General features: G+C 48.8%; 1 protein-coding gene across 1 annotated transcript; it reads right to left on the reverse strand.

Moving 5' to 3' along the window:
- Positions 1-2,975: 2,975 nt before the first annotated feature.
- RBM18 (RNA binding motif protein 18) lies at positions 2,976-13,121 on the reverse strand. The gene is made up of 5 exons (XM_033077800.2): positions 12,975-13,121; positions 7,380-7,506; positions 6,748-6,834; positions 4,945-5,030; positions 2,976-3,606 (listed from the first exon to the last, which is right to left on the reverse strand). The coding sequence occupies exons 1-5, from the start codon at positions 13,085-13,087 to the stop codon at positions 3,447-3,449; spliced, it is 573 nt and encodes a 190-aa protein (XP_032933691.1). The 5' UTR covers positions 13,088-13,121; the 3' UTR covers positions 2,976-3,446.
- Between the last annotated feature and the right edge of the window lie 8 nt (positions 13,122-13,129).

The following is a 13,129-nucleotide window of genomic DNA, read 5'->3' on the forward strand; positions in this document are numbered from 1 at the left end:
CCCGACGGGGCGCACGGTCCCGGCCGGCCCCGCAGCCCCCCTCTGACCGCGGTGCGGGGATCGCGCCCACCGCCGCGGCGTCTGGCCGCCCGCCGCTGCCCGGGCTTCATTAGTAACCTGATAATTCCCCAGCAAAGCCCCGGCAGCGGTGCCACCGCCGGGTAATTGCAGGACGGTAACGTGAGCTGATGGCGGCCGGGGATGGATCCTCGCCGTTATTGATTGTGACAGCTAAATTGTTAACCGAGAGGGAAATCAGATGAAAGCCATTTTAGAATAAATACAAGGCATTAGGTTTAAACATCGAGGTTGCAGGAAAGCCCAAGAAACCCCCAGGAAACGGAGGCCAAGGCCTGCCAGCTTGTCCTGCCCTGTCCCCAGCTCCACAGAGGCCGAGTGCGGGGGGACACGCACAAGTGCAGAGGCGAGATGCTGAGAAAGGACAATTTAAACCCTTCATTCTCACGGGTGGGGTCTGAATTAGCTCTGGCTGCTCCAGAAGAAACACGTAGGAGTTTTCATGGACACAGCCATGAAAGCTGTCTGTCCCCCCACGCAGCACCAGCCGAGGCTTTTTTGCATCCCCAGAGCGATGCTGGGCTTGGCAGCCACGGCTCAGCACCACGGGTCAGCACCGTGCAGCCAAACCGATGCTTGCACTGCTTTTGTGATTACAGACCAGGGCCCCTGGACCCTGCGAAGCCAGAACAGGCTCAGGAACCAGGGAACTCCAGCCCAGCTTCTGCCCTTCTCCAGCCTTGGGTGTAAGGCCTGGCTCTGCAGGGTGTGCTGCTCTCACTGCCTGGTGAGAGCAGACTCATCTCACACACGCATCTTGAGGCAGAAACAGGGCCCGGGCAGTGACTGGGGAATGGCAGCACTGGAGCTAACGGGAAGCAGCACTGAGCCCATCCCTGTCCTTACCTCCATGTGCTCCCTCCACCAGCGCTGGAGTTTGTACAAGGCAGCAACAAGGTGGCAGCGTGTCAAGCAGCAGCTCGGCCAGAATCCCAGAATGTGGGGCTGGGAATGCTCTGTGCTCCCAGAGTGGAGATTCCATGCCTGTCCCAAGTGAGGGACCATCACCACAGGCAGAATGGTTCAAATACCAAGGAAAAACCCACACCGGGGCCATGGTGAACACCGCCCTCAGTAACCCACCTTGCTCCCACAGATTTGCTGGAGATACAGAGGAAGCAAGGAACTCCCTCAGAGGACAGGAGTGGAGGCTGGAGGTTTTGCCCAATTCCTCCTCACAGGAGCCAGGCACCAAGCCCAGCTCTCCTTCCCACCAGCAGCTGCCAACCTCCCCACTTACGGCTCCAGCGCCGGCCGCAGCGATGCCGCGCTCCCGCTGCTCTTCAAATCTCTTTTACCACGGTGTTATGCAAAGTCCCAGGGCTGATGCTCATGAAACAAACCCAACAAACTGTTTCTGAGCATTTCCCTCCTCCCAGCTCCAGGGTTAGGAGCTCTGGGCTGGCTGTGCTGGTGTGGGGCCCTCGGGAAGCCGCAGCGTTCCCGGGCAGCGCAGGCAGCAGCAGCAGGAATGACCAGCACAGGCTCCAACCTGCAATAAAGCTCCCCCAGGTCTGAGTCTGGCTGAGGGACAGACAAGGCACTTCTGTTAGCGACCACGGCAGGGCAAAGAAATAATTAAAAAAAAAGACTGATGCTATTGTAGCCGGGTTCTGTCAGTGGACTTCGGCTGATGCCAAGCATTTACCACCCTCACTCACTTCCTGCTTGCCACCCTCGGCTTTCCTGGAGGAAAACATGCATTTTAAATGTTTATTTAGAGCTGTAAGAATTCCAACAAATTGTATTTAAATACAAATAAATATCAAAGTATGTTTCTGACGGGAGCACAGCCACACACCCATTTGAAACCAGGTATCTTCTAAATTCCCAGCAGGAACAGAATCCAGAGCTGTTCTAAACAACGCAGATACAGACCCAGAAAGCCACAGAGCACACAGGAACAAACACAGGCTGTTCACAGAGGAATGCAAACGGGTGTCACTGACATTCAGAAGGGTACAAACTCCCAAGAACACTACTTTTCCCTCTACTCAGGTACCCAAAAACTAGGAAACAAACATTAACAGCATGAGACCTACTTCAGAACAATTGAGGCTTTCAACAATCCTCCACCACAGACAGGCACAGCTCTGCTCCAGGTGCTCGGCTCGGCAGCAGCTCTGCCTGGAGGGAGGTGTGCTGCTGCTGCAGGAGCACAAACCTCCCTGGGCTGTGCCACTGAGCAACTCCTGCCTGCACAAACCAGGGCTCTTTCCAAATTGTTTTCCTCCTCCTGTTTGAGACCACCATAGCCAGTTTGGTGGAGCAGCTCAAGAGGGATCAATGAGGTCTGACAGGACTGGGGAGGGAAAATCAGACCAGTGTCACCTGGACCTGAGCACATCAGCTCTATGACATCCCCCTGGCACATGCACTCACAGCACTGTGTGCACAAAGGAGAAAATGCTGCCAGAAAATGTTCTTTCCTCAGATTTCTATTTGGAAGAGATTTAGGGGGGAAATGCTGCAGATCAGATGGTTCAGAGCAATGCCTTCCATCAGATCTGTGGATTTGGCCCCTAGGGCAGTCCCAGTTCACCACAAACACTGGTGCCACCTCACACCAGAGGGAGCTGACCACCTCTACCAGCCCACAGAAACCAAAGCTGGGCAGGACAGGGGGCAAACACCGAGTTCACAGCTTGGCAGATGTCTCAGGGTGCCACCATCAGGGATCACTGAACACAAATGCCAAAGCTCAGGGCACAGCACAGACCTCAGAGCTGTGTAAATACACTAATTTCTACATGCAGGCACACACCTACAGCCTAAATGACACTGAAAATACCTGTGCTGTGTCATTACCATGTCATGAAGTAACACTGTGGAGTGTGAAAATCAAAATGCAAAATCAATTGGCTTTGGTGCATATAAAATATCACATGCACAGTTACTAAAGGTGTTGCAAGATCTATTTAAAATGAGTTTTATTGAGATGAAAAAGTTTTTCCATTATGACTACAGCATGTTAATCAAAACCAAGTGCTTCCCCTTCCATTAAAACACGAATTGGAATACATTTTGTTCAAAATACTTTAAAAAGTAATCAGTTAAATGGAGTATTTTTGGATGTGCTTTACTCCAAACGCCGGTTACTGTTTCTAATCTGGCTAATGAATGCACACTAACGAGAGGTTGCCTGTGTGTTCATCAGAGGCTTTGAAGGGAACCTATTTCTCTGAACAGCCCTCAGCTGTGAGCTGCAGAGGCAGGAGCCTGCAGACCCTCAGGTGTGGCAGAGGGCTGTGCTGGCCATGCCCTGCTCAGGTGGCATTGTCCTTCCCACTCTACAAAAGTACAAAAGCATTGGAGGACTCCAGGTATACAAAGCAGTGTTTCTTGCTACCATCATTCATTTATAAGCATCATCTTCTGGATTTCCAGGAAGCTCTGGAGTAAGGAGTAGTCCTTTTCTTATCAGGTGGTTTGAAGTAAGAGTAAACAGGTGCTGCAGGATATTCTGTGTCTGGATTTTCTGCCATCATTTTCAGCTTGGCTTCAATGGCCTTTATTTTTGCACTCACACTGGAAAGAGAAAAAGCAGAAGGGAAATTGAGCTTGATCTTAGCATGAAACCCAACTACAGAAATCCAGAGATTCTGCTGACATGCAAATCCTCCCTGCACGAGGAGGGGCCAGGCAGCCCCCCCTGCTGCATCCCCAGCGAGGCAGGAATGCTGTGCCAGAGCCCACCCTGCTGCACTTCATCCTCTGCACGGGTTTGCTCCTCCCAGAGACACCTCAGCACCCCAAAACAATGGCCCCTGCACCTATTCAGAGCTTTCTTGAGGACACTGAGTGAGACAAGAACACGACAAGGCTTCCTACTTCATGTGAAATGATGTCATTTCAGGAGCTCTGAGCATGTGCAGCAGAGCAGAGCTCGGAGCAGGCTGCTGGGAACAGCACAGAAATGAAAGCCAGACTTCCTCCCAGCTACAGCCTGCTCGGGATGGGAAAACCCCAGACTCTAATTAGGTCAGGAAGAAACATTATTTCAGCATTAGCAGGGTTTATCCCAAAGGGAGAAGCTATCCTAGGTTACACCCCAAATTCCTAGGACTTTTGTTTTTCACTACCCTCCACTGGGTATAGAGGGGAGGAATGTTCCCTTCCCCACTGTGGCTTCTTGCACCATCCATCCTCACTGGAACAACCCCTTTGTGCCACCAATGCAGTTAACAATCTGCATGACTCAAACCCCTCTGCTCTTTGCTTCCTAGCCTGTTACATCTGAATTCCAAGCTCATTTTATCTCAGTGCAAATGCATTAATCTGATCCTGGTTCCTCACAGGGTTCCACTGACACAACACAGAGGAAAACCACACACCCTTTCAAAGAAACTGTGAATTAGCAAAGCAGATATGTGCTCTAGGTAAATGCAGAGGTTGGAGAATTTAACCACATCCCACAGACAAGACCCATGGGCAAAAAAAACACTGGCAAAAAAAAATCAGTTTTATGTGAAGTACTACCTGTGACTTTGTTTTAATCTTCTGCCACTATTGTAGAACTTCTTGCTCATAAGCATTTTGAAACCAAATTAGTCCAGTAAAAACCCAACTGACATGAAGTGCAGAGATTCTGGCCAAAGCAGCTGGAGTGCTACACATTCCCAACTCTCCATCTCACCTCATTCCCTTCCTACTACCCACTGGCTTTGCACATTAGAAAATAAACTCTCAGTCTGAAGAGTCCACATCGAGTGAGTGACTTCACAGGCACTGCCCTTTCAAAAACAGCTTTTTTGCTGTGCTAGATTTTTAATACAAACAATGCCAACAACTCTAAATCTTACTGAAATAGAAGTTGGTTCCCTGCAGTCCCACAGCTGGGTCACCCCTCACCCAACCATCTCCTACCTCAGATTGGACTGGGGTGGCTCTGTGCTGGAAGATGGCTCCAGACTGATTGGAAGGATCTTCTCATTTTTATTGTGATCATATCTCTGCAAGAAAGAGACCAAGGACTGAGTCAGCAGCAATTAGGAACAAAGAAACATTTCCCACAGATGGACTTTAAAGCTGGATTAACATCGCCTCAGGTTTTGTGGAGCTTTTGCTAGGAAAGATTTTGGTGGCCAAACACTGAAACAAATCCCAACCACAATATTTGGTTAGTACCAACATGGAATGCAGGCTGGATGCTGAACAGTTATGTGCATTGTACTGTGGATCCTCAAACCTTATCCTGTCACTTCTTGTTCCCCTCTACACAAGGCAGGAAGCACAGATGGTAAATTTGAAGGTAACTTCTGTTTGCTGTGCTCCTCATGTGCAGGGCCAGAAAGTAACCCAGGCACAAGACTGCACAGAACTGGGCAGTCCTGGGAGAAAGGATGGGGGAAAAAAAGGAAAAAAATCAGTTAGGAACCACCTCCTTTCTGTAGGAGGCAGCTTGTGAGTCTGTCATCTCTGTGGGCAACGGGCCTCCTGAACTATTTGCAGTGTTCTGCTTCCTTATTTCGCTTGGCACTGAGTCAGGTTTGTTTTTCAGCAGAGCTGCTCAAACCGACAGCGTCTGGAGAGCCTTGGCCACTCATCCCAGAGCTGCCTAGCACCGTGCTGGTCTTGTCTAAAACAAACTTTTGTTTTGTGCTGTTTCCATTCAGGGGTTGGAAAATGCCATGTGAAGAGAGGTGATTATTTCATGTTCCTCCCCAGCCCCTGGAGCAGCTGGGCAGACACTCACTCCTCCAGCTCACACCCCTCCCGTGGCCTGATCACCCCTCAGGCATCCAGAAGCACGTGGCACTCCAGAATACAGAAATGGAGACTGGATTTGCACAAGTTTGGATGTGCTGACAAAAGCCCTTGAAGTCAGTAACTAAAACAATGTGGTCTCCTTTAATGAAGTTACCTGGTTTGGTTTCTTAAGCATCCAAAACAGATGCACTAATGTACTTGACAAGACAAAGCAGAAAGCTGTTAGGAGGAAAATCAACTAAAAGAAAACTACCCAAAGGAAAATAGCAACAAGCATCTCCTCTCTGCCTCCCCCAAAATCTGTTTATCTGCAAAGAAAGTTATTCAAAATACATTGCTTTATCAAATATGAGATGGTAAATAACTGTAGGAGAAACAAGACAAGAATTTTAAAAAATTAAAATAAGGATGTTCCAGAAGGTACTGCTTAAGTAAATCTTAAAAACTCGATTGTTTATGTGAGGGAGCAAGGAATAAAAGGATATTTAGCTTAGATGCAGAGTATGTTACTTTAAAGTCAAAACTAATTAGAGCTGCTGCCACATAAGTGCTTTCAGAAGTGGAACAAAGTAACACAGTAACCGGTAATTGGGAATTTCCATACCTCTCCTATGCAAAAAAACCACAAAGGGAAGGATTCAAACTTCCAGCCAATTACTCACAAAGTTTGGGAGAAGTTAAAACATGGGCATTTACAGAAGTAATCTGTTCACACTGCTCTGAGCAGAAACCCCTTCCCAAGAACCCCGGGTTAGGAGGCCTGTCCTCACTCACAGCTAATCCTGCACAGTTTGGGCAGACAGGAGAAGCTGCAGATTGTAAACACCAACTCTCCAAGTTATTTCCTAGAACAGACTGAAATTATTTTACCAGGCCAAGACTGCCTTGTTAAGAAGACTTTATTATTAAAGTTTCTCAATTTTGCAAACTAAAAGCGATCCTTTGCAGCAGCCAGCTTACCTTGACTTGTGCGTGTGCCCACCGCACCACCAATTTCTTGGAAAGGGCCAGCTTCCCATTGAGACACTGGATGGCCTTCTCTGCTTCCTGCACAGGAAGAGAGCTCCATAAACAAACCAAGCCTTTAGTCAAAACCCACTCACATGGAAAGAGCCCCTTTTTCCTTGTTATTTAGCCGACTGTAAGTACAGCTCACTGAACAGCACAGAAAGTTTATCCCACTGTATCCCAATCCAGGGATACCTTCAAAAGACTCCCAGTAACCAGATTTTATCTGTCTTGCTGCTCCATCTTGCTGTGAATAATTTTCTAGAGCTAATGCAGTGTTAGGGCTCTTCTGAATCCTGATCACCAGCTGCAAAACCAACCAGAGAACTTTCTGGTTAGCCCTTTCTGGCTAGCATTAAAAAGCAGAATTCAGGAAAAGACAGCAGAGGAGAAAGGGAGTTACTATTGCTACTTCCAGGAGCAGTCCCAAAGTGGCTGTGCAGAGAGGAGCTGTTAGAATCTGTAGGTTTGTGTACACAAAGTCCTGAATCTATCCTTTCCTGTTGTAGTTTTCAACTAGAATTTAAAAAAAAGGGAAAGAAGTCAGTAATTTTTATCAGAACTTTAGATAAAAAGCAACTTACCTGTTTGGTTTCAAAGTTGACAAAACAGTAACCCCTGGGCTGCCCTTCCAGAGCACCAGACTTGTGGAAGAGAAAGTCAAATTGCTTTACTTTGCCAAACTTCTGAAGGAGTTTGAGGAGGTGGTATCTGAAGGGAAGAGAAAACATTTATGACATGTTTCATCCCACTGACAGTGAGGAGATAGACAGGATCCCCTGACACACACACACAGAGCTCACACTCAGCTGTCACACACAGATCCCCAAATCCCTGCAGAGGTGGGTGCCCTGTGCAGCTCCCCTTTAGCATCCACAGCTCTGAGCAGCATTACCAGTGACTTTCCAAAACCCCAAGGCACAAAGCTCCCTCCCAGCAGTGCCAGCTGAAGGCCACAGAGATCTATTAACAGCTCCCTTTTTGGACAATTATGCAATGGCTCCCAAGGGGTTTGGGAGGGCTTTGCCTCCTGCCTCACTAAATCAATGTTACTTTTACTCCTGTGTCCCCCTCTAGCCCTGATGTGACCACCTGAAGCTCCATCCCCTGCACTCCTCTCCCAGCACAAGCACTCTGAGCCCACAGCTCCCTGCATCCCTCAGGATCCTGCTCCTGCTGCTGCCCTCCCTCTGCTGGAACAAACCCACTCCTTCCCTGTGCCAACCAGTGTCAGTGCTCTGGCAAGGACACCCCAGGGCACAGACACTTGCCTGGAAAAGATCAGGAAGACAGAAGAATAAACAGAACAACCTGCCACCAGGAATGGCCAGAAGAGCTCAACAAAAGAGGCACCAGCCAGCCCTCAGTATCACCCAGCCTAAATCTGCCAGTGCTTCTGGCTCAGACAGCTTTTCAGTGACATGTTCATGGAAGTCAGACACTTTTTTAGCCAATTATCTTCCTGCCATCCAGTGGGGAATGTGCTGTTTCCAATAAAAGTGGGGAAAGCCAGAGAAAATCTGTCTGCTTAGTATCTGGTGCACTGAGCAACTTAAAACAAGGAGCACATATGCTGTACAGGCCACACGTAATCCTGAAAGTCCTTTGCAGCTTTTTTTGGTTCCCTGGGATTGAAGTGTTTAACAACACTGGCTGACCCAGGAGAAAAGTGACACTTATTGCTCCTTCAGTGCCTGACCCCATCCCTGACATTTAACAATTATTTAAGTGTTTAATAAGGGTGTCTTAGTCAGGACTCATCCCCCAGGCAGCTGTACAGTGTTTGTTAGTAAGCCACACAGTCTAACCCAAATTTTCAGTGTTTGAGGTAACACTCAGTGCTCAGAGAGCCCAGCAGGATAACACCAGGCACTGGCTGAAACCTCCCATGTCCAGCCATGAACAGCCAGTAGTGGCTCAAGAGAGCCAAATGCACCAGGCAACTCCAGGGACTGTCCAGATGGGAAGGGCAGACAACATTTTTCCTAATAAAGCCTGATAGGATGTCTGAACAGGGCCTTAGCCCTTTGTTAAGCTTCAGAAGCCAGGCAAGAAAGTTCCAGGAATGTGAGTCATCCCACAGGATGGTCACGGTGGACATTCAGGATGTGCACTTTTAAAGAGGTGAAGGTGCAGCGTGCGTACAGACGAGCAGTGCGGGAGGGCCAAGTTATCCCCCAGGGGAACACACACATTGTCATTGATTATGGAAGGCTTCCTACATCCTCTGGAATACAGATGAAGTGCATGGTCTTCCAAGAAGGCTATGAGCTCTCAGACTCTGCGAGGGGAACTGAAAAGAGCAGGGTGAGGAAAAGGAGCTGATTACACAGCAGCCAAATTTCACCACCTCACACTTCCAACAAGTAGACACAGATGTACAAGTGAAAACACTGACTTTGGAGATGTGATGTATAAAAACTCCACATGTTGGACTTCCAGAGCCTCCAAAATATGTAAAGGCACCTCAGGTTTGTTTCTGTAAATATACTGTTACAAAAAGCCCTTGGAATTTCAGCAGTATGGAAATAAAGTCTCCACCACCAGGATGCTGTTCCCCTTCTGGCCATTACAGAGGCTGGGGAAGGGCAATGAGGATTCTCCCTGAGTTCTGCACTAAAAAACCCTGCAGCTGCCTTTGCAAAAGGAACTCTTTAGGTGCTGTTTGTTTTCTATTTTTCTGAGAGCATCTGCATTCAAATAATACTTTCTTAGCAGTGGGGTGATAGCTGCTCCTTTAAAACAATTTTCAACAACAGTCTAGAAGCAACTTATGCCATCTATTTTGCTTAGAATCCTTTTTCCAACCATGCCTTCAATTTTACAACTGCAGGTCACCTCCTCTCTGTGGAACAGCTCTGAAATCCTGTATAATTAATGTATTAGCCTGTGATTATGGTTTGTTATTGTTAAAATATTGAGGGCATTAACAGTAACTTGGCAAGCAGTTCTTCAGGCCAAGAGGTACAGAAGAAGGCTGTCATGGAAAACCTGAAACCTTATTAAAAAAAAAAGGTGAGAAGATGTAAAAAGCTTTACTATGGCAACACCGTGGCTCATCCAGAGCTTGGCACCACCGCGGCCCCCCCAGACCTGCAGCCAACCTCCATCTCCACTTCCTGTCATCTGATGTGGATGCGAGACAAACCTGCAGCTCCCCCATTTCCCTTTCCTCCTCTCTTCCTCCTGGCACCCCGAGCGCTATTCAGACGCAGGCAAGGCTTCCTCTGAACAATGCTGTCCCAAGGATCCCGCGCGGGGACCGGGCCACATGCAAAAACTATTATTGCGAGGAATTCTGCCCCACTGGGAGCCAGCGGGGGGCTGGAACAACAGCTTGTGCACACATTGTTTTCTAGGTGAGACTCATCGAGATGGGATCCTCGACAAGCAGCACAGCAGCTGAGGAAGTTGAACACCCGCTACTTCATACCCCTGGAAAATGAATGGGCATTGAAAGGCGACGGGAAACCAGAGCATGTGAGCCAGAGAGCTGAACATGGAATCTCTGCCTGTCCAAAACGCTGAAGTCTCAGCAGGCTTTACAAACAGGAATGGGCAGAGGAGACAATTCCAGCCCAGCTGCCACAGAGAGATGTAACTGAACTTTGAGGTTTTGCCCCATGGGGTGGGAGCACTGAGGGGTGATGAGATCACACAGCTGAGCCACAGCACGTCCCCTGTGATGGTGGTGACACCAAACCACAAGGAACCACCTGCTGCCACCCTCATGCAGACCCCATGGCAGGGATCTCACAGCTCCCAGAGTGCTGTAGACACTGTGCTATGTCACAAGCAGCTGTGAGGTCCCCTGGTGCCAGCTGTGCTCCTTCCAGCTGCTGAGAACACACTCAGGAGGCTCCCAACACCACCTGCTCCCACTGACACACAATGCTCTAAGGATGCTGCATAAAAGAAGTCACCCACAAACACTACCAGCAAGGAGGAATGCTGGAGAGCCACCACAACCCAGTGCACAGGGCATGTCAGCACCCCCAGCTGAGCCCCAGCCGCTCAGTGTGTGCAATAACCTCCAAAGGCATCAGCTCCCAGGCTGTAATTTGTGGGCAGCCCTGCATTTATGAATGCCTGCTCCTGCAGCTTGTGCTCCAATGTGTACATTACCTATTAACTCCCCAGCACTTGACTGCAGCTCTAGTTTGCTCTTTAAATGGAAGTCTTGGATTGATTCAAGACTTTCTGATCTCATTTCTGCTCAAGAGTGTCACAACCACTTATTAACTCTGCCAACAACTCAATCAACCTTATTCTGTCTTAAACAAATCCAACATAGAAATAACAAAGGCAACTCTTCAAAAAAACAGATAAAAGCAGCAAAATGCAGAAACATTTCATTTTCAGGGGTTTGATTTAGTCATGTGAGTAGTAACCTCCAGAGGAATAATGCAGAAGAACAACTAGAACTAGAGATGTAAGCCCTTGGCACGAGAGGATAAGGGTCAAGATGATTTATAGAAACCTACTGACCACACACTTTCTCTACATTGACAATGTGTTAAAAGGAGCTTCCTCTTCTTTTATTCACAAGGAAATGGAGACACAACAGCATTTGCAGGAGAGAAGAGCCATTTTAAAGCAAAACAAAAAGCAAGACACGGAATTATAAATCCTGAAATAAGCAGCAAGCACTGTCACTCATCACCAGGCAAACTTTAAACATTTAGGAGCATGGAAGCCCTCTAGGTTTGAGAGCCCTGGAGAAACCACCAAACTCACTTCATTCAAGTGATGAAAACAGTAAATTTTACCATATAAACCTATGACTTATCTGGCCAAGATTAAAAGGAATAACCTACACTGAAAGGGTCTTTACACCACTGAGGATCACGCTGGGAAGTGAAGGATCCAATGCACTCACACCCTCCACTCCTGCCCTCACACTAACCCAGCTCCTGAATCCCTGAGGACGCAGCAAACAACACTCAAGAATTCCTATATCTAATTCCACGTGGTCAGTGAATGTGGACAAACCACAGCAGCAGAGCTGTGGGACAGAAGTGGTAATTAATGCAGAAACCTCCCAAAGCTGAATGGCTGAAATCACAATGCATTAATGATTCCATTTAGAGGCTATTAGGGAGCCGCTCTGCTCAGATGAACCACACTTAGAATAAAAACCCAGCACCTGCACACACACAAAAAGAACCAGGAAGAAAAAGTATTCCACGACAGGCATACACAATAGTTAATCAAAAATGCTTGTTTGTTATGAGTGTGTAAAGCCCAAATTGTTTTGGTTTGCTTTCCTTTTTATACAACCTAGTGATTTCACAGCACCCTATCCAAATATTGGACAGCACATGACATTCCCTTGGCAATTTAGCTGCTCAAATGTTATGCTTGCTCAGGAGATAATTACCCATAGCCTGGAGAAAACACAAAATGCTCACACATATGTTTGATTCCTGCATCTCCCCACCACAGCAGCCAGTCCCACCGCTCCCACCTCCTCACCATCCATTGCTGCAGTCACTTTCCTTTGCTTAACTGACACCCAAAAAAAAAAAATATATAACATTATATATATATACACGTGTGTGTATATATATATATTTATCTATATATACATTTTCATATATATATATAGAGAGAGAGAGAGAGAGCAAAACACCAAAACAAGGCTGTTGTTTGGTTGTTTGACACAGATGCCTGCCTGTCAGGTCTCCCCTGCCCACTCTCATTCCTCCACAGACCCCAGCCCCTCTGGGTACAATTTCCAGGGCCGTGCCTTGCTTTACCATTGTTTGTACCACTGTCATCCTCCAGCCTGATATTCCACATGGCCCTTGTTTTAGGACCAGGGATGTTTTGAGCCCTGGGCTCCCAGCCCGAGGGGTGTTTCAGGGGGTGCTGTTTGCAGCTCAGGACCCGTCTCTGAGCCCCTGGTGCGTGGAGGACACCCCACACACACCCACCCACCCACGGCCAGGAGATTCCCTGGCGGCAGCAGCCCCGAGAGCCGCTGGCACCGGAGCGCGGGCAGTGCTCGGGATAACGCCGGGCCCTGGGGGCTGCCAGGGCCGGGCCCGGGGAGGAGCGATGCGGCACCGCCCGGGAGGGCTCGGTGCAGATGCGGGAACAGGCCCCGTCCGGGGCGGTGCCGCTGCGGGGGCGGCGCCGGGGGGTTCCGCAGGGCGCGGGGCCGCGCGGTCACTCACTCGGTGATCTTGGGGTCCAGGTTGCCGATCCAGAGGCGGTGCCCGTCCTGCAGCGCGCCCTCGGAGAGGATGGAGGCGTTCTCCAGCGGCAGCGCCTGGCGGCCCGGCTCCATGGCCGTGCGGAGGGCGGCGGAGGGCGCGGCGGTGGCGCGGGG

Source organism: Catharus ustulatus, chromosome 21 (genome assembly GCF_009819885.2).
Source record: "Catharus ustulatus isolate bCatUst1 chromosome 21, bCatUst1.pri.v2, whole genome shotgun sequence".
In the NCBI taxonomy this organism is placed as follows: domain Eukaryota; kingdom Metazoa; phylum Chordata; class Aves; order Passeriformes; family Turdidae; genus Catharus; species Catharus ustulatus.

Bases quoted from the DNA above. Each gene is read 5' to 3' on its own strand.
- RBM18 (XM_033077800.2), bottom strand. From the start codon at position 13,087: ATGGAGCCGGGCCGCCAGGCGCTGCCGCTGGAGAACGCCTCCATCCTC. The intron at 5,031-6,747 runs GTAAGCTGGCTG...TCTTTCTTGCAG, and splicing joins GGGCACACGCACAAGTCAAG to AGATATGATCACAATAAAAA. The intron at 3,607-4,944 runs GTAGGAGATGGT...TTCTCTTTCCAG, and splicing joins CCACCCCAGTCCAATCTGAG to TGTGAGTGCAAAAATAAAGG.